At 32.7% G+C, this 22557-nt stretch overlaps 1 protein-coding gene across 1 annotated transcript; it reads right to left on the bottom strand.

Annotated features, from left to right (window-relative positions):
• LOC139898470 (uncharacterized) lies at window positions 1-15213 on the bottom strand. Its single transcript, XM_071881204.1, has 5 exons — window positions 14800-15213; window positions 14124-14261; window positions 13929-13986; window positions 13549-13808; window positions 1-344 (listed from the first exon to the last, which is right to left on the bottom strand). The coding sequence occupies exons 1-5, from the start codon at window positions 15183-15185 to the stop codon at window positions 272-274; spliced, it is 915 nt and encodes a 304-aa protein (XP_071737305.1). The 5' UTR covers window positions 15186-15213; the 3' UTR covers window positions 1-271.
• Window positions 15214-22557: the final 7344 nt, after the last annotated feature.

Below are 22557 nucleotides of genomic sequence, written 5' to 3'. Positions count from 1 at the left end.
ATAAATATTCAAGTAAACGCTATTAACAAAATTGTGCGCATGCATACACATCCTACCATGTTAGCTGACCATCCGTTCAAAAAGATGTTCTGCTGAACCTGTAGTGTCATTTAGCAACCTAGTAACAAAGAAATGTTCTGCTGACATTCTCCAGTCAGAGTGCAACTAACGTTAAGTACCTGTTTCACAACGATTTTGCCAGATGCATGAAGCAACAATATCCATCCTTGGTTGTCTCATAAGCCATGACCAGAGCCAAAGTACCCGTAACTTACTTTGACCATTTCACATATTTAACTACCGTGTCATAAGTCTCCATATTGAACGAGCTTTCTGCAAAACATCTGTATAAAAAAACATATGGAGATTACCACATAGACAAAAACAACAAATTAGGTATTGATACTTTACCCTCTATTGAACAATCAAAATGGGTAGGGTAGGAGGTTGGGTAATAGGTCAATACAGGTTTGGGCCAGACCCTATATTGCCCTTTCTTATAATAGTGCAGATAATTAATGAGTTAGATACGATCAGAACTTTATCTTAACGTTTTATCCATCTTACGTGCAAAATAAGAACAGTTTGGCAACTTGGGGAGCCAGAAAATTTAGAAGATTGTCCCAACTTTTGGTTGGTATTAACTTTCAGATCACAGACAAAGTAGTCTCAACATTCCCAAATTTTTATCGCATTAAACAAATAGATAAGGTTAGCTCATCAACGCCAACCATATTGTGTATGATTCTTTTGAAAACTACCACTTGAGCCTCTTTTAGAATATCCAACATTAAAGCACAATTCAAACGCATTAACCTTGATGAGTCCAGTGCACCATTTGGTTATCTGGTTATAGTTGTAACTTTAGGATGCCTGTGATATTTGAAGGCATATTTTTTCTTCTTATATTACCGATGAAGGAGAGAAAGATAACTGATTGCAGCATATAGGGTAGCACAGGAGGGTATAACTTACAAATACAATACCTGGAAAATGGGTCAGGTTGGAACGGTTTGGGTAACGGGTCAAAATGGTTTTGGGTTGAAATGGGTCATGGGTCAAACGGGTACAAATTTAAACGGGTTCAAACGGGTCAGGTTGGGTCGGTTTGGGTAACAGGTTGAAACAGGTAATGGGTCAAATAGGTCCAACGGGCAATATACTTTTACATTTATTATATTGTTTTAGTATTAATTAATATTTTTATTATATATAAGAAAATATTAATATACATAATAATTGATATAAACATTAATGCTTTCATAAATAATTGATTGAATCGACCCATTTGACCCATTCACAAAACCCATTAGAGTTGTTTCTATTTATTGAACTTTAGGATTTGATAACCATTTGACCCGTTCTTTTATATTTCGTATAAGACCTAATAGGTTGGAGAAAAACTCATTGGACATTTTTTTAAGTTTTAGTTTACATTGTTAGGCTTAATTTTTTTCAAAACCCAATTAACCCGAAAGCTTGACCCATTTGACCCAAATTTGAGAGTATGGGTTGATTTATTGGCGTCTTGACAGTCGTTTAGAGCCTAAATTAAATTCCAAGGAGGATTTAAAATCCATGAAAATTTGATTCTACCATTTTCATGGCGTCTCAATTTTATTTCTATTTTTAATATTATTTTACTATTTTACTATTTATTAAAAAACATTTCCTACTTATTGGTCGGAGGTCCACTCAGAAGCAATCTCTTTATCCATCGATAGAGAGAGGGATGACTTTCTCTACTTTGAGAGTGTTTTCACTCTGGGTGGAGAAATGACTGGTTTTTTATTCTCGGATATGGGAAGGATTGTGTGACGACCCGGGAATTTTCGACCAAATTTAAACTTTATCTTTATATTATTTCGATATGATAAGTAAAGTCTATTGAATCGAGTTTCAAAATTTTTGAACTGTCTCATGAATTCATTTGACCTTCGACCATTTCTGATGATTTACGAACAATAGTTATGTATATACAAATAATTAGATATAAATAGTTATATATAATAATATGTTAATAAATTATTAATTTATGTAAGTAAGACTATAAAATAATAAACGATATAATAAAGATTATTATCAAAATAAATATATATATATATATATAAAGTACATTGAATATACGTGATTTCATGCATAATTATTATTATATGTATAAATATTCGATTGTATATAATCAGTAAGACATTACATAAGTAATAAAGTGTAATATTAATATATTAAAGGTAAAAATAGTATAAAAAAAAAATATAATTGTTATATTAATTTTATTACTTCCTTTATTATTATTAAAAATAAATATTAATATTAATATTAATATTAAAAATCAGTACCGTGATTATTATTATTCTAATGTAATATATAGATATGAAAGTAAATACAATTATATGGTTATAATATCATTAGTATTACTAATATTATTGATATCCTTATTAATATCATTATTATTACTATCATTAATATAATTACTATTATTATTACTAATGTTCTTAATGTCATTTAAAAAAAAAATAATAATAATAATTTATAATCATGAACATTATTATTGTTAGTATAATACAACTTATATTATTATATTATTATCATTAATATTATTATTATTATCAATATCATTTATTAACATTATTGTTATTAATTATTAATATCAATATTATTATTATATTATGATAATTATTTATTATTTATATTTATTATTGAAATCAAATTAAAAATAACATAAGGACAGATATCTATATCTATACGCGTAATTTTTTTCTTATTATAAACATCTGTTTTTTTTTATTTTATTTATTTGTTCCTCTTTGTTTGCTTTCAATTTATTTCTTCTGATGTAACTCTTTGTTGACCATTGGTACACAACATTACCTACCCGTGATTTAACAGTGTTTTTACATCAATGATCAGTTCAATCTATATATTACAATACTATTGTAAAAAAAAAAAAAACCATAAAGATATAAAAAAAACCGATATGGCCCTGTTCCGACCTGTGATTCACAAAAACTCAGATTCGTTCCATTTTTACAAAATCTATTAATGTAGAGTTGTTGGGAATCTTTTGCTTAAACTTCCTGTCAAATATCAAGTTTCAATTCTTCGTAACGAGTTCAAATTTTGAGGTCAAAGCTTTATTTCAAAAAGTCAACTCGGGTGTTCTTGTCAAAAATTCGAATTCGTTTTTGAATAAATGGAGCAATTGATGATCGAAGAAGTTTGTAGGAGTCATTTATAAACTATTTCATGTTGTGACTTTTACCTAAAACGTTCTTGAAATCAAACTTAATTTTTTTTTTCTTTCTTTATTTTACGAACGCAGAAGCAGACTGTTTTCTTTCTTTTTTTTAAATTTTTTTTTTTTGTTTATCCAATTTATATATATATATATATATATATTTTGTTCCCTGATTGTACAAGTCCTAAATGAAGTCACGATATGATTATATTGGTTTGGTTCCTGTCGAGAGTAACTGAGGAAGGAGAAGAAGTTAGATAACAGATTATACGAGTTATATATTATCATATGGGCTTATAAAACAGAAATTAGGCTACGGCCGGCCTGAATGGTTAAGGGAGGTGTCGGGTATGCGGGAGGTCTCGGGTTCAATCCCCGGCATGGACTGTTGTTACTTTTTGGAACTCGTTGTTGTTGTTGTAGCAGCAGCAGCAGCAGCTGCTGCTATCATTATTATTAGTAACTTAGGAAAATAAACATGTTTATGATTATTAAGAAGAAACATAAAAGTATTAGAGTTATATATCATGAAGATTTTTATGATAAAAGATTAGTATAACAATTTTGATCATAAGCTTAACGATAAAATAAGGTTCAAGATAAATGATGGTAAAGCAATGATTAAAATTGAAATTTTAATAATGAAAAATGATATTATGAGTATTACTATAAATTTATGAATATTGTGATTATTATCATTATTATCATTTTTATTATTATTAGTATCATTATCATTATATATAAAATTATCATTAATATCAAAACTATCATTCTTAACAAATAGATATTTGGTACATAAAACCTACTTATTACCTATACTACAATTATATTACTAATCTATATAACTATATATAAGACATATTAACATTTTTTATATATAAACATCTACATACAACAAATTCGATATTTTTAATATAATACTAAATATATGTATGTATATATTAATATAACTAAAGGTATAGATTCTAATCATTTTAAATATATATAAAATAAATATATATATAACATATACCTTAAAAATATAATAAAAGTATATATGTTTAAATGGAATTTAATATAAATTATATAAACTACAAACACATAAATAATATATAATTAATAAAGAAAAATTATGTGATTTCTATTATATGTTTTAATAGATATATAAATGATATAGGTTCGTGAATCCGAGACCAACCCTGCATTGTTCAATGTCGACATATGTATTTTTACTATAAAATACATTAGGTGAGTTTCATTATTTCCTTTTTAAATGCTTTCGCAATATATATTTTTGGGACTGAGAATACATGCGCTGTTTTTATAACTGTTTTACGAAATAGACACAAGTAATTGAAACTACATTATATGGTTGAATGATCGAAATCGAATATGCCCCTTTTTATTAAGTCTGGTAATCTAAGAATTAGGGAACAGACACCCTAATTGACGCGAACTCTAAAGATAGATCTATCGGGCCCAACAAGCCCCATCCAAAGTACCGGATGCTTTAGTACTTCGAAATTTATATCATGTCCGAAGGAGGATCCCGGAATGATGGGGATATTCTTATATGCATATTGTGAATGTCGGTTACCAGGTGTTCAATCCATATGAATGATATTTTTGTCTCTATGCATGGGACGTATGTTTATGAGAAATGGAAATATGAAATCTTGTGGTCTATTAAAATTATGGAATGATTATTTATGTTAAACTAATGAACTCACCAACCTTTTGGTTGACACTTGAAAGCATGTTTATTCTCAGGTATGAAAGAAATCTTCCGCTGTGCATTTGCTCACTTTAAAGATATTACTTGGAGTCATTCATGCCATATTTCAAAAGACGTTGCATTCGAGTCGTTGAGTTCATCAAGATTATTATTAAATCAATTATAGTTGGATATATTATGAGATGGTATGCATGCCGTCAACTTTCGATGTAATGAAAGATTGTCTTTTCAAAAACGAATGCAATGTTTGTAAAATGTATCATATAGAGGTCAAGTACCTCGCGATGTAATCAACTGTTGTGAATCGTTTATAATCGATATAGACTTCGTCCGGATGGATTAGGATGGGTCTTTACAGTTGGTATCAGAGCGGTGGTCTTAGCGAACCAGGTCTGCATTAGTGTGTCTAACTGATAAGTCGTTAGGATGCATTAGTGAGTCTGGACTTCGACCGTGTCTACATGTCAAAAGTTTTGCTTATCATTTCGTGTCGAAAATTATCTGCTTATCATTCTTAGAGAATCACTTGCTTATCATCCTTAGTCTAGACACATCTTATTGCATTGATTGCATGATTAGTGTATAGACAAAGTCATATCTTAGCATATCTGCTAATTCATATCTTAGCGTATCTGTTATTGTAAACTTTGCCTGACATTTTCTGTAGATTCCTCCGTAACTTATGGGATTTTGGTATTATATATGCATATGTAAATTATGTATTGCAGGGTACTAATCTACATCCTATAATCTATTTCTTATCGAAAATCCATCATCTGATCGTACGAGATGAATCCCTCAACCAGTTCGAGTCCCTCAGATTTCGATAGCTATCCCGATAGTTATCTCGACAGCTATTCTGACATGGATATTCACTAAGCTCCGAAAGCGGTGACACCAGAATGAATCAATCAATCAGCTATCCCCAATTCATCTGATGGATTCGTAGTCAACTTAGTTAATGGAAATGCGATGAAGGCGATCCTTTCCACCAACCGAATTCATCTCTTGGCGGAGAACCTGAAGCACTTACCGGCGAACCACTTCGATACACTATATTCACTCATTTCCAGGATATCTCGCCATGATTATATGATATCCAAAATTCTCAACCTTATTCATCCGCTCGTTCCAACCGACAATCATTCCGGAATAATGGAAGAAGTCAACGAGCTTCACGCTCGAGTAATCAATTTGGAGAATATGGTGCAAAACGTACCAGCTTCAGCAACATCACCGGCACCAACAATACCATCAATAACAGCACCAGTACCATCAACAATCCATGCCTCAACATCTCATTCTGTACCTCGAGTATAATCAACGTTCTACCTATCGTTCTACATCATTACCTTCGTTCTACCTGGCGATTATGTAATCTCTAATGTTTTAGAGATTATGTATTCTAGTTCTAACGATAAATCAGATGATATTAATATCATATAAATTCATCAAATCCAAGATTACATCTGAAGAAAATATATATGTATATATTTTCATTAAGATTGTAATTAAAAATTCTTTTGTACAAACTGTTAATGGTGAAAATATTTTAACGGGTAGGTAATACCCGAGGAATATTTAGATTCCACATTAACAAGTTACACTGTACATTCTTCGAAGCTGATTCAACAGTCGTTTACTATCCTACTTACATCCACCGATCTACAAATCCGTTCACCAAAGAATAACCATATTCATTCAATTTCATATTGGGATTTTGATTTATCAGAATCCAACAAGTGGCATAATGAAGAAAACATATGGAAAAATAAAATTTGTTAGAAACAAACAAATTAACTATGAGAAATTTTGTTAAGAATCCACGCTAACTGTTCCTAGCTAATTGTTCCTAGCTAACTGATTACATTTTATTCATCGCAATTTAATTACCGCAATTTATATTCTCGCAATTTTATATATTGTCATTTAATTTCTGTTATTTACTTTACGCATTTAATTTATCGTCATTTAATTTCTGTTATTTATTTTACGCACTTTAAATATCGGGACACGTATACAAGGTTTTGACATATCATATCGACGCATCCATATATATTATTTGGAATCACCATAGACACTCTATATGCAGTAATGATCGAGTTCTCTATACAGGGTTGAGGTTGATTCTCAAATAATATATATACTTTGAGTTGTGATCGAGTCTGAGACATGTACACGGGTCACGATACGTATTAATTCGAATATTATATATTAAGCTATATATGAAATATTGGACTGTCAACTGTGGACTATCAACTGTGGACTGCCGACATTGGATAATTAAAATGAATTAAAATATTGATTATAACATATGAAACTAAACAATTCTTCAAGTTTGCCACTTGATCTCATCTTCAACCTCATTTGTATCTTGACGATTATAATCTGCGTTCATACCTTTCATAATTCTTGAAAATACCTTAATCGAGAGGATGAACCAACCGCACTCCATCTACGGAAGAAAAGATTGATGCATATAGTTATGCACCTGAAAAATCTCGGAACCTGAGTAAACGTTTAAAACATAGCTATGCTAATTCCTTTGGCGTTGTTATTACCGAAAATAACTTTGCGATCCCTTTTCAAAGTAGCCAATTTTGTCACAGCTCCAACAAGTCAACTTCGACTTTTCATTCGGAGTAGCCTTACTATAATCCTGATATATACGATTACCCTTTTGACCGGAATTTTTTTTTATATTCCACCATGTTACCAACAGATGTACCAGCAACCTCGTTGCTTCTTGGCTTAAATCTCTCTGACAAAGCATTATATTTATTCATTGAAACCCTATCACATACTCATTCGCATCTTGTAACGAGAACTGCCATACCAATTACCGGGAATCGGCAATCAGTACTTTGAAAACTCACAACATATCTACATCAATAGTTATATATATGACATTTATCTCTTAGAATTATGACCTCTCATTCTGAAATTCTGAAAAGCACTCAGTCACAAATCAATACTCTGAACGTTGAAAAAGCTGAATGAAGCAGCAGAAACCATAGACAACCGTAAACGACCTTAATCATCGGAAGTTTGATGATAAAGAATAGTATGTTGGAAAAGCTCAGAAAAGTTGGAACTGGAAAACGGATTGAGCTAACCACGAAGGAGACCAAGGACAAATACAAGGACCATACCCTATATTCAAAGAATTCAGATAATTCTGGATCCGTTGAAATCTTTAGAGAATATCTTGCTCCGAAGTCATGCTAAAATCTTGCGGAAAATCTTTCTCCATCAACCATCGAATTTAGAAATTTCAAAATATCATCATCAATATCTTCGATATTTCTGAGGATATTTTCATAAATATTCTCGTCCGAAATTATATACCTCCTCGTGCTTCCTGTGTATCATTATATTGGAAACATACAATAGAAAATTTAGTACCGAAAAACGGATTATGCGAAACTAGGAAGAAAGCCGTGGACAAATCACAAAGAATAAGTTTGACTTCAAAGAATCCAAATGATTCTGTCTCTAATGAAATCTTTAGCGAATACCTTGCTTTCGAATCTAAACCCTTACGGATAAATCTTCTTCATCATCCATCGATATTAGAAATTTCAAGATATCATCGTATCTTTCATTATAAATATCCTCCATAGTTCTGAAGATATTTTCATAACTATTCTTATCTGAAATCATTAATCTCTTCCTGATATCAGTGTTACATCATATAGAAACTGTTAGTTTCTATATTCTGTAAACTTTCGAGCTTAAAATATGAATGTTATTGAAGTAATGTTGGGAACTGATGCATGAGTTAGTATAATATAATGACACTTGATCAACGTGATTATATTACAGTAATTCATGCTGAGTTTCTAATGGAATGTGATGATTCACAGTGCCATCATCATGTGACATGTTACACGACTCTTACATTCTACTTAATCTCCAAACATGTCAAGAACATATCTTCCTGATACTTCTATCTTTTCTATTGAATTCTGGTAATTTGACAAAACAAATCGTGCTACTACATTTCCTTTCTACCCTGTATATTATGATAATTCGAAACTCCATACCTATGAAAATTGGACCGTTACTTGCGAAAAGTAAACAAAAGCATGAAGCTCCGAAATAGAAAGGGGGTATAAATCGCAGCAAATAAGAGAGCGCATAACTGTGGATGACAATAATTATAGGAGACAGAAGCAGGGACATTGAAATATAAGGAAAAATATAAAACCCAAAAACAACACAGAAGTTACAAACCGTGGATATTAATACGAATAGCAATATAAAGACATGGTATAATTAAGAATAATATCCCCCAAGGCAATAGTAGGAGTAAACAGATTTCTAGTGGAAGATTGAAAAGAAGGATGGCAGATACATAGATAGGAAAATATCAAGAATCAGAACTGGATGGAGCATTTCCACAATATTTTAGAAGTAAGAATAGAGGAAGAAAGTATAGGAATGGTGAAAGTAATGGAACGGAAGAAGTTCATTTATAGTGAAAATACCAGACAAAGAAATCAAGGCAGATTTTCGCATTAATTATAGAGATCTTAATTTCCTTAAATCCCGAAGAATCCGATCTTATAGATTTTGAAGATTTTTCTTTGAATCCCTTGAATTCCGGAATTCAACCAAGGCGACGTCAAAAGTCAAGACGCACCTTATTTTCTAAAATCAACCAAGACAACGTCAAAAGTTAAAACGAAACTTCATTTATTCTTTTCGCTCTTTTGTGATAGTTTCATTCGTGCTCTTCGAATAATCGAATTATTTGATCTGTATTATTCAATAATGATAAAACTCTATTTATCAACTCATATTCGTCAGGAAAACATATTTATTGTTAGCCATGACCACCTTACTCAAATTTCGGGACGAAATTTCTTTAACGGGTAGGTACTGTGACGACCCGGGAATTTTCGACCAAATTTAAACTTTATCTTTATATTATTTCGATATGATAAGTAAAGTCTATTGAATCGAGTTTCAAAATTTTTGAACTGTCTCATGAATTCATTTGACCTTCGACCATTTCTGATGATTCACGAACAATAGTTATGTATATACAAATAATTAGATATAAATAGTTATATATAATAATATGTTAATAAATTATTAATTTATGTAAGTAAGACTATAAAATAATAAACGATATAATAAAGATTATTATCAAAATATATATATATATATATATATATATATATATATATATATATATATATATATATATATATATATTTATATAAAGTACATTGAATATATGTGATTTCATGCATAATTATTATTATATATATAAATATTCGATTGTATATAATCAGTAAGACATTACATAAGTAATAAAGTGTAATATTAATATATTAAAGGTAAAAATAGTATTAAAAAAATATAATTGTTATATTAATTTTATTACTTCCTTTATTATTATTAAAAATAAATATTAATATTAAAAATCAGATTATTATTATTCTAATGTAATATATAGATATGAAAGTAAATACAATTATATGGTTATAATATCATTAGTATTACTAATATTATTGATTATTGATATCCTTATTAATATCATTATTATTACTATCATTAATATAATTACTATTATTATTACTAATGTTCTTAATGTTATTTAAAAAAATAATAATAATAATAATTTATAATCATGAACATTATTATTGTTAGTATAATACAACTTATATTATTATCATTAATATTATTATTATTATTATCAATATCATTTATCATTTATTAACATTATTGTTATTAATTATTAATATCAATATTATTATTATATTATGATAATTATTTATATTTATTATTGAAATCAAATTAAAAATAACATAAGGACAAATATCTATATCTATACGCGTAATTTTTTTCTTATTATAAACATCTGTTTTTTTTATTTTTTTTATTTGTTCCTCTTTGTTTGCTTTCAATTTATTTCTTCTGATGTAACTCTTTGTTGACCATTGGTACACATTACCTACCCGTGATTTAACAGTGTTTTTACATCAATGATCAGTTCAATCTATATATTACAATACTATTGTAAAAAAAAAAAAAAAAACCATAAAGATATAAAAAAAACCGATATGGCCCTGTTCCGACCCGTGATTCACAAAAACTCATATTCGTTCCATTTTTACAAAATCTATTAATGTAGAGTTGTTGGGAATCTTTTGCTTAAACTTCCTGTCAAATATCAAGTTTCAATTCTTCGTAACGAGTTCAAATTTTGAGGTCAAAGCTTTATTTCAAAAAGTCAACTCGAGTGTTCTTGTCAAAAATTCGAATTCGTTTTTGAATAAATGGAGCAATTGATGATCGAAGAAGTTTGTAGGAGTCATTTATAAACTATTTCATGTTGTGACTTTTACCTAAAACGTTCTTGAAATCAAACTTAATTTTTTTTTTCTTTCTTTATTTTACGAACGCAGAAGCAGACTGTTTTCTTTCTTTTTTTTTTAATTTTTTTTTTGTTTATCCAATTTATATATATATATATATATTTTGTTCCCTGATTGTACAAGTCCTAAATGAAGTCACGATATGATTATATTGGTTTGGTTCATGTCGAGAGTAACTGAGGAAGGAGAAGAAGTTAGATAACAGATTATACGAGTTATATATTATCATATGGGCTTATAAAACAGAAATTAGGCTACGGCCGGCCTGAATGGTTAAGGGAGGTGTCGGGTATGCGGGAGGTCTCGGGTTCAATCCCCGGCATGGACTGTTGTTACTTTTTGGAACTCATTTTTCTTGAGGTATTGCTATTGCTATTAGTAACTTAGGAAAATAAACATGTTTATGATTATTAAGAAGAAACATAAAAGTATTAGAGTTATATATCATGAAGATTTTTATGATAAAAGATTAGTATAACAATTTTGATCATAAGCTTAACGATAAAATAAGGTTCAAGATAAATGATGGTTAAGGTCATGAATTCTAGAACTTAGAAAAGATTATACATTATCAACAACGGGAGAAACGAATAAAAGATAACGAACCGTAAGGCAAAGCAATGATTAAAATTGAAATTTTAATAATGAAAAATGATATTATGAGTATTACTATAAATTTATGAATATTGTGATTATTATCATTATTATCATTTTTATTATTATTATTAGTATCATTATCATTATATATAAAATTATCATTAATATCAAAACTATCATTCTTAACAAATAGATATTTGGTACATAAAACCTACTTATTACCTATACTACAATTATATTACTAATCTATATAACTATATATAAGACATATTAACATTTTTTATATATAAACATCTACATACAACAAATTCGATATTTTTAATATAATACTAAATATATGTATGTATATATTAATATAACTAAAGGTATAGATTCTAATCATTTTAAATATATATAAAATAAATATATATAACATATACCTTAAAAATATAATAAAAGTATATATGTTTAAATGGAATTTAATATAAATTATATAAACTACAAACACATAAATAATATATAATTAATAAAGAAAAATTATGTGATTTCTATTATATGTTTTAATAGATATATAAATGATATAGGTTCGTGAATCCGAGACCAACCCTGCATTGTTCAATGTCGACATATGTATTTTTACTATAAAATACATTAGGTGAGTTTCATTATTCCCTTTTTAAATGATTTCGCAATATATATTTTGGGACTGAGAATACATGCGCTGTTTTTATAACTGTTTTACGAAATAGACACAAGTAATTGAAACTACATTATATGGTTGAATGATCGAAATCGAATATGCCCATTTTTATTAAGTCTGGTAATCTAAGAATTAGGGAACAGACACCCTAATTGACGTGAACTCTAAAGATAGATCTATCGGGCCCAACAAGCCCCATCCAAAGTACTGGATGCTTTAGTACTTCGAAATTTATATCATATCCGAAGGAGGATCCCGGAATGATGGGGATATTCTTATATGCATATTGTGAATGTCGGTTACAAGGTGTTCAATCCATATGAATGATATTTTTGTCTCTATGCATGGGACGTATGTTTATGAGAAATGGAAATATGAAATCTTGTGGTCTATTAAAATTATGGAATGATTATTTATGTCAAACTAATGAACTCACCAACCTTTTGGTTGACACTTGAAAGCATGTTTATTCTCAGGTATGAAAGAAATCTTCCGCTGTGCATTTGCTCACTTTAAAGATATTACTTGGAGTCATTCATGGCATATTTCAAAAGACGTTGCATTCGAGTCGTTGAGTTCATCAAGATTATTATTAAATCAATTATAGTTGGATATATTATGAGATGGTATGCATGCCGTCAACTTTCGATGTAATGAAAGATTGTCTTTTTCAAAAACGAATGCAATGTTTGTAAAATGTATCATATAGAGGTCAAGTACCTCGCGATGTAATCAACTGTTGTGAATAGTTTATAATCGATATGGACTTCGTCCGGATGGATTAGGACGGGTCTTTACAGATTGTCTACATCTCACCTCCCCCATACACCACTCATGTGGTATTGGGTTTTGTTGTTGTTGTTGTTGAGAGTATGGGTCTCAATTGCCAGGTATACAAATAATTAAAACTTAATGAAAACTGGAAATAGCATACCCGAGTTCATGCCAGAATGTACAAGTCCGTTCAAGCAGAAAAGGCTGCAAACGTTCAAGATAGTTGTTCTCTACACTACAACGTCCTGAAGGACCCTGCTGTCTTTCTTCAAGGCTTGAGATATATAGCGACGTCACCAAATGAACAAGTACAGCTGGATTAGGATCCCCAAGAATAGCATCAAGTTCCCTGAATATCCACGGTTCTATTATTTGAACTATCCTCTCCTTAAAACCGCTTCTTCCCGTAAACGATTGAAACTATAAGAAGTCAACATACATTAACATTCTTAACATTCTTAATAAGAGGGTAACGTTATAAGTACAATAAACACTCAAGTCAATATCAAATCCGTGATGAATGTTTCGAAAGCCATGTACCTGTTTGAGTGAGCTTCTGCTAGGACAAAGTTCAGCGCGCAGGTTCTGCTCATATATGCTGCAGGAACAAGTTCATGATAGGAACATCATCAGACCCCATAAAAGACATCAAGGCTGCTCACTCAAATGTCAAATACACTAACAAAGAAGAAAAATAAGCTCGCAATTAACCAAAAAGTGGTGCAACTATTATACCTTGCACGCCATTGCAAAATTCTCTCTTGCCTGGCATTTGGAGATAGCATACTGGACTTCCCAAATGATCTCTGCCTCGGTAATGGCCTCGTTCTTCTGTTAACAGCATTTCGTTCTACTCTTGATATCCCAATAGCCCTAACAATTAGAAAAACAAAATCATTCAGCAGGTACAAGATTACAGTCATGGCCCACCTGCTAGTAAAGATTTTTGATTTTATCTGCCCATCACGGGTGCGGTACCCGCGGATCTCGGATTTATTTAGATCCATTGCCCTCCCTAATGGCTAACATATTAAATCAGTGAAGGCAATAGATAAAGTAAATAACAATAATACTAATAATATATAAGGTGTTTATAGAAGTTGTGATGTAGTACAACGGTTGGTGGCCTGCCTCCTTTAGGGGAGGTCAGGAGTTCGACCCCCGTTGGCTACATATTAAAAACACAATTTCATCTCTGCCATGAAGTATCCACCCATGGCACCTTTCCCATATCGTTTGGGGAGGGGGCGGGGTTATTATCGCTGCATCGGCATAGTCGAAACGGGAGATGATCGCAACTGGTGTTTTAGAGGATGGAATCCTAGGTACATGAATAAAGTGGTATATCCGTAAAGGAAGGTCTCGGGTGATCCTATTCGCTGTCAAAAAAAATATATAAGGTGTTTATTACCTTCTTTGAGCTGCGAAATTTCTCCTGCTTCCAAAATTATAGTTATTAAGTTTCGTATCTGAAACCCTAACAGCAGATAAATGAAGTGTGCGATAGGTTTTCGAATTGAGATCGATTTCAACGAACAACGAATCAAATTGAGCGTTGCAAAGTGGACACTTACGCTTTTCAGTACTCCATTTACGAATGCAATTAGTGCAGTAAGCGTGTAAACATACAGTAATTACAGCTGGTTTATGGATTTCATTTATACAAATTGTGCACGATTTGCCTTTTTCAATTGCTGGCTCTATCTTTGTACGTACAAAGCGTTCGTGATTTACGTAGGCGCATAGTGATCTCCCGCTGTAGCGGCTAGATGATGATGATGATGATGATGATGTCATTATGTGATATGATATATGTATCGGATTAATTGAGACCAAAATATTGAAATGAATTTGATGACGGTGATATGCAGTGTAATGGGTTATAGATGGTACACGCAATCTGGTTGACTCAATATTGTAGGTAAAAAATAAAAAAAACCTTGAATTTCTTTTTTATTTTAATTTTTATAAGCGAAAAAACTAAAAACTTAGGGTGCGTTTGTTTTAGGGATGGCACCTGCGGGCAACGGGTACAGATCCATTAAACCCGCAACCCGCCCGTCATGATATTTTCACTACCCGCGAGGCCCGTATACCCGTTGGCAGGTAAAAGTTTTTGCCCGTACTCGCAACTCGCGGGTATGCATGACCCACGGGAAAACCCGCGGGTTGTATATTATAAACTTTAACTATCTAAAGCTTGCAAAACAGAAGCGGAATCAGCACAATGGCTAATTAAATATTACTTCATACTAAATTCTTGAAAAATCAGCTCTTAATTGATTACATTTTTATTTAAAGGCTGACCAACTTACAAAAAAGTCCCCATAAGTCCTTTTTATAGTAATTATCTCCATACAAACAAATATACAATGGCCGATGTGGGATTGATTCAAAAAATGTCTATTAGAGATACCACAAGTGTAAACATACTCACAACTTGTATTCATTTTATTATTTATTTGTTGTGTACATCAACTAAGTTTATCATTTATAAATATATTTTTATCTATATCATTGTGATTTATACGAAGTAAAAGAAATGAAGATAGTTACACTAAGAAGTAAAAACAGGATATAATCTATATATATGCCTACTGTATATATTATTTATCATGTAAATTGTCTACAGTTCGTATATTGTCTACGATGTATATAGGAGTACTATATAGGAGTACTGTTTATGATATAAACTATCTATTGTGTGTAGTTTACAAGTAAGAATATGATAGTTACAGTAAGAATATGAATAAATGTCTATTGTATATAGTGTTTATCATATAAATTGTTTGCCTTTTCTTAAAAAAGTCATAAGTAACTAAATGTACTTATTCGGGTTAACGGGTATATTCACGGGTTGCCCAAACGGGTATTACGGATTCGCGGGTCGGATTTTACCCCTGACGAATATAATAAATCCGCGACCCGCCCGCGACCCGCTAACGGGTACAAAATTTTACCCGTACCCTACCCGCGGGTGAAATTTTTTGAAACTATCCACCCATCACGGGCACGGGTACCCGCTGGTCACGGATTTTTTCTCTCCCATTGCCATCCCTAGTTTGTTTGCCTCTTAATGGAATGGTTCAATGCTGAATGCTGAACCATTCAGCATTCAGTGCGTTTGTTATTGACCTCTGAATGACATATGTTGCTGAATGGTTCAGAATTCAGTGCTGAATCATTCAGAGATTGATCACTCTCTTAACCATTAAGAGCCTAAATTTTCTATAATTTTCTCCTCAAATCCTATCCTGAACACTTAACTAACAAGTATATTGAATATTTTATTCATGTTACACTTTGATAAGGTAATTTTACTCAGTTTATATCGTTCATTCTAAATGATTATCAAACAGCTTATTTTCATTCAGAACAAACTTTATTCAGAGGCTTTGAATCATTCAGGTTCTGAACCATTCAGCGCTAAATGATTCAGTTTTATCAAACGCACCCTTAACAACTGATTAAAGAACCAAAGTGAAACAATATGCTTGTTGATATTTCCACTTAGGCTATTTGTATCGGATGTAGGTGACGACGTCACCTTGTCTGCGTCACTGCGTGGCACACAAGAAACGTCGGACCAGCCGTATCGCGGCGGCACTCCCACGCGTTTCGCCGGCGTCAGTCGGGAAGAAACGTCGCAAGTCACACGCGTTTGTTACACGTGGCGAAAACTGATTGGTGGGCTGTTTATATATGTTGCATTTGAGCCGTTTGGAAAAAAAAAATTAAACAAATTAATTTAATCATCTATTTATACTACTACCAAACCAAAAAAACACTCAACTTCAAACACTACAAACACTTCTAATACTATTACAAAAAAAATAAAAATGTCTAACACTCCAAACACTCCAAACAATTCACGAAAAGAAGATGACGATCTCAACAACACCTGTCCGATATCAAATCTACTCGCTTTCGGGCTTCCAAATACTCCCGGATCATCATCCCGACCTATCCTTACTCCTAGTCCATAAATTATGCCAACATTAGTAAAAATTTGTTCGGGTTGTCTCAATCATTGGCGCTGTTAACTTTTGAACAACAACAACAATGTGCACAACAAATATTTTATCAACAACAACAACAACAAATTTATCAATCTCAACCACGACAATTGTTTCCAAACCAACCAAAACAACAAATCTTTCTGAACCAACCGGAACAACAAAGGTTACAAACACAAACGCAAGAAACACAATCGTAAGAAACACAATCACAACCACGGGCTACGCGAAAACACTCCAAAAAGAGTAAAGGTATATATTTAGTTATATTATTGTTACTATATTTTTAATTATATATATTATTGTTACTGTTTTAGTGTGTATATATATATATATACATATATATATATATATATATAAATATATATATATATATATATATATATATATATGTGTGTGTGTGTGTGTGTGTGTGTATATGTTAGTTTATATATTTTGCATAATATAATGTTTATACAATTTTGATAGGGAAAGAGGTGGCGGACGAAGGAAGGTAAAAACCACAAAAATCTTTGGCTTCAAAAGAGCTTTTATGGTTAGCTCAATGTTATTGTGATACTTCGGAGAATTCTATTGTTGGCCGATCCCAAAAGGCTAAAAGTTTTTGGGGCACGGTAATGGATAAGTTTAATAACAACGAATATGGGTGGTCACGAAATGAAGATTCTTTATCTTCGAAATGGCGAAATGTGAACAATGCTTGTACGGCGTTTTTACCAATTTTCAATGATATCAAGGATAATTGGCGTAGTGGTGCGAATGACGAAGATGTTTACAACAGCGCATTGCAATCATATTTTGATGCATACTCGAAACCTTTTACTTTGAAGGAAGCCTTTTTTTTCTTGAAACAACATCGAAAGTGGATTTTGCCAAAAGAGCCGGTTGTAACCATCCGGAAGACTATCATGTTGATGTTTCGGGTGAAAATCAAGGAGACCCGATAAGCCTCTCGCAAGACTTTGAAGCGGAGTTGTTTGGGAACGTACCGATGCCGCGTCCAATGGGACGAGATAAGGCAAAGAAAGCACAAAAGACTACGGGTTCTTCGGACGCGGGAGCGTCTTCTCGTGGGAATAGTTCGAATTCTTCAAGGGTCGACGACTTTATGGACAGAATGGAGGTGGTGGCAGCAAAAAAGATGGAGTCACTTGACAATTTCAATGAGTATGTTCGTATGACAACCGCGCTAACACATGTTGATTTGTTGGGGAGATCGTCGGCCACAATGGAAGACCCGGAAGACGTGGTAGCCCTTCAAAATTTAAAACGGTATGTTCGTAGCCAGATGAAGAATTACAACTTCCCTCCCCAATGAGTAGAAATAAGTTCAAGATGTGTGCGTCTTTATTTTAGGAATTTAATAAATGTAAATTTTTTTTAGGATTTTTAATAATGTATTTTTTTAGTAGTAATGGTATTAATTTAAATGCTTTTTTTAAATCTATTAAATGTGTAAAAAAAATTTACATTTTAAATTACATAAGTAAAAATAAAACAAATAGAAAAAATAGAAAAAGAATAATAAAATGCCACATCAGCATTCTACTCATAGTGACACCAAAAAAGAAACACCACCACTACTCCCCTAAAAAAAGAAACACGTCCTAGTCATCCAAAAAGTGCAAAAAGGCAAGTGACACCACAAGAAACGTCTTCAACCAATACAAGTGGTCTTATGATTTTTATTTAAAAATCCACTTTTTTCATGCTTAACAGGTATCTACCGTACACAAGTATCTAATGCATGCAAGTTAGCGGATTTATAAAAATATAAGCGAATATATCACTACTCATTCAAACTGACCCAACTGTACTGACCGAAGATAACAAACCAAACAAAATATCCTATAAACAACCGACTAATCAAATATATTTCTACCAAATGCTAGAAACACGCTTGAGTGCAATAGGTTTTTTTTTTTGATTCAAAGGCATTAACTCTCCGGTCCGATTATCGTGATAACCTAGTCGAGATGAAGATTTCGGTAGGTTGGCTATGGTTGTTTGTCGGTCGGAGCCGATCAGCAGCGAGAGGAAAAACCTACACAAAGTGTAGGTAAATGTTAGGAATTCGGTAGGCCCCAACAAGACAAGTGATTGATCATAATCACTAACTCACAAACGACAAAAGAATAATTAGAGCATAACGATAAATAAAGTACAAACGACACGGGTATTTAACGTGGTTATATCCCAACTCCAAAACACGGAGAAGGGTTTACTCCACGAGTGCAAACTAGAGATTTTCTACTATCAATTTTGTGCACACATTACAATGAGGCTAGGGGTTACAATTTATAGGAAGAGTTAAACTTGTCCACCAAGTTAAACTTGTCCTTCAAGCAAAAGACATTCCATAAATATCGATTATTTGCTCCATACTCCATTCCTATTAGAAGAATTTAATTAAAGCAAGAGAATCTCCACGACTTGTTCACCAAGTCAAGCTCTCTACGACTTGCTCACCAAGTCAAGCGCCTTGTTCATAAAGTCACGTCTTGTTCCGTTGATCAAATTATTCACACCTTCAACAATCTCCCACTTGAAGACTTTGAGCAAACTCTTCACTACTCAACAATCTCCCACTTGAAGATTTTGAACAAACCCGAACATCAATCTCCATTCTATCTAAGAAATTCAAACCACCATTATACCGCCAAACTTCATTTGGGACACGCACACTTATCACATACGTCGAATGAGTAGACTTTCGACACAAGGTCTTCAACACTACTTGTCGGAACTAGAAACCAATAACCGCCTCAACTGTCAATGTTGTTCAAACACCAATAGCAACTCCCGATCTCCTCTCAGCTACGAATTTTGATACCGCCAAAATCAAACATCCGGGTCACGCCGCTCTTCCACACTAGAGGGAAAGAAGTCTTTCAACACCAAAACCACTAAGCTTTAACCCGATCTCGAGTTACTTACTTAGGCCATCTCGGTTTCTTGCACCACCATCATCTTACACAAGAAGATCAATTGAAGTATGCAACTCTTCAATTATAGGATTCTTCATGAGACTACAACTCCCCACTAATCACTCTAGACATGTCCAATCCTGAACCCACATGTCAATGATCACCCTCGTACATAATTTCCCGCCTATCTATGATTTTACTTCCCAGGAATCAAAAAATCCAACAGACGCCCTCGTAGACTCTTCATCAAGACTCCAGTGAAAACGCAGTCACAACCTCAAAATCTACTACCTTTTCAACTTTCCACTTTCTCGCTGGTATAATGACCTTCTCGTAGCTATGAATTTCATGAACACATCTTCTCATTCCTAAGGATGCTCCCACTGTATGAGTAAGAAATAAACTGCAGCTACAAGAGAAGAATATGGTTCATACCATGGTAAGTTGCAAATTTCTTGCCGTTCGATGGTATACTTGCAACATCCAAGTACACTAGTATTATACGCACTAATCATGTGAAGACTAGAGACCCACGTTGCATACCCATCTCCATAACTTCTACTAATCGTTAAACTCCCACTAGCTCGGTACTTTCGACAGTTGCCAAACTCCCATTGAGTTCCGACACCCTCTAGAAAGCTAAAGTTCCAGGACTTACGAGATTACCAAACTCATTTTAAGAATGCATACTCCAGATGTTCGGGTAACTTCTTTAGCTCCAATTTCGGAGGTTTCACGATAGATGGCTTCATTCTTACTATCCTTTCTGTCTAATGAGTCATATCTCTCCTGGAATTCTGATTCTTCTTCCTTAATAGCGGTCACTGATGCTATCTGCTCTTTGGTTCTGGAAATTGTCCTTCTTAACGCTTCATCTTCAAAAACTTCTTCTTTAGTTTCGAAGGTTGGCTCAGGAATTTCATCATAGTCCTCTTTTAACTGTGGTTCCCGAAATACCAGAATGAAATCTGTTTCTTCATTCGGTCTTCTCCTTAACAGAGGTAGGGGAATGCCTTGACCTAGCGGTGCTATTTGGATAGGTTTTTCGAGAAAATTACTTTCATAGGGGGGAGGTTTATATTGACCACGATCTAGAGCTGCATGGTTATCGAGATTTCCTATAGCAGGTGTAAAGAACATATCCTTAAAAATTTGATCTTGACTGCATATAGCCATGGTATCCTCCATATATTAGTTGACGAGTTCTTGAAAAGAATCAGCGAGACTGAGATCTTCTTCACTAGGGTGGATCATGAGTCGGTCGACATTGAATGTGACTTCTTCATTTCCAACTCTTAATTTCAGTGATTTATCGTGTACATCAATTATGGCTTTGGCAGTATTCAAGAATTGTTTTCCAAGTATGAGTGGGACCTTCGTGTCTTCCTCCATATCCGTCATGACGAAATCAACGGGGAATGCAAACTCATCCACTCTGACTAGGACATCCTCAACTATTCCTCGAGGAATCTTAACTGATCTGTCCGCGAGTTGGATAGTCATTCTGGTAGGTCTTAAGTCATTAAGTCCTAGCTTTTTGAATAATGAATAGGGCATTAGGTTTACACTGGCTCCTAGATCTGCTAACGCATTGCTGATTTGGACATCTTGCAGGTAGCAAGGTGCAATGAATCTTCCTGTATCTCCTAACTTAGGGGAAATACCATGTTGTAACACTAATGAACATTCCTCACTTAAGGGTAAGCTAACTATCTTTCTTAATATCTCTTTGTTTGAAAGCAATTCTTTGAAAAATTTAGTGCAGTTTGGCATTTCTACTAAAGCATCTACTAGTCATACATTCAGATACAGATTCTTAATAATATCCCAATACTTAGCGAATTGCGCTTCTTGCTTTTCCTTCCTAAGCCTACCTGAAAAAAGTATGCGGGCTCGCAGAATAATTTTCGGAGCTTTAGGAGATATAGGTTCCGGTGGATTGACAACTGGATCAATTGGCACATGTTCCGTATCGGAAAATTTTTGTATGGTTATATTAACAGTTGTTTCCTTCCCACCTCTAGTTATTACTAGGGCATCAAACTCACTACACTCTGTTTCAACTTTAGTGGTTAATCGTTTAAGAGTAAGCTTAAAATTGATTATTAATTCTTCAAAAGTCTTTATCAAAGCATCAAACTTATTCTGGCATTCTACGACTTGAAGGTTTATCATGTATTGCTTTTTCATAAAGTCGACTAAAGTTTCCTTAGAGTGGAGGGTAGG

Source organism: Rutidosis leptorrhynchoides, chromosome 3 (assembly GCF_046630445.1).
Source record: "Rutidosis leptorrhynchoides isolate AG116_Rl617_1_P2 chromosome 3, CSIRO_AGI_Rlap_v1, whole genome shotgun sequence".
Lineage (NCBI taxonomy): Eukaryota > Viridiplantae > Streptophyta > Magnoliopsida > Asterales > Asteraceae > Rutidosis > Rutidosis leptorrhynchoides.
The sequence above is the reverse complement of the archived record's forward strand: the minus strand, read 5'-3'. Positions and strand labels throughout refer to the sequence as shown.

What these genes read in the sequence shown, in the direction of transcription:
- LOC139898470 (XM_071881204.1), bottom strand. Translation starts at nt 15,185, where the DNA reads ATGACATCATCATCATCATCATCATCATCTAGCCGCTACAGCGGGAGA. An exon ending in AATTTCGCAGCTCAAAGAAG is followed by an intron (nt 14,262 to 14,799) that starts GTAATAAACACC and finishes TCTAATTGTTAG; the next exon opens with GGCTATTGGGATATCAAGAG. An exon ending in ACATTCTGGCATGAACTCGG is followed by an intron (nt 345 to 13,548) that starts GTATGCTATTTC and finishes TTTTTTATACAG; the next exon opens with ATGTTTTGCAGAAAGCTCGT.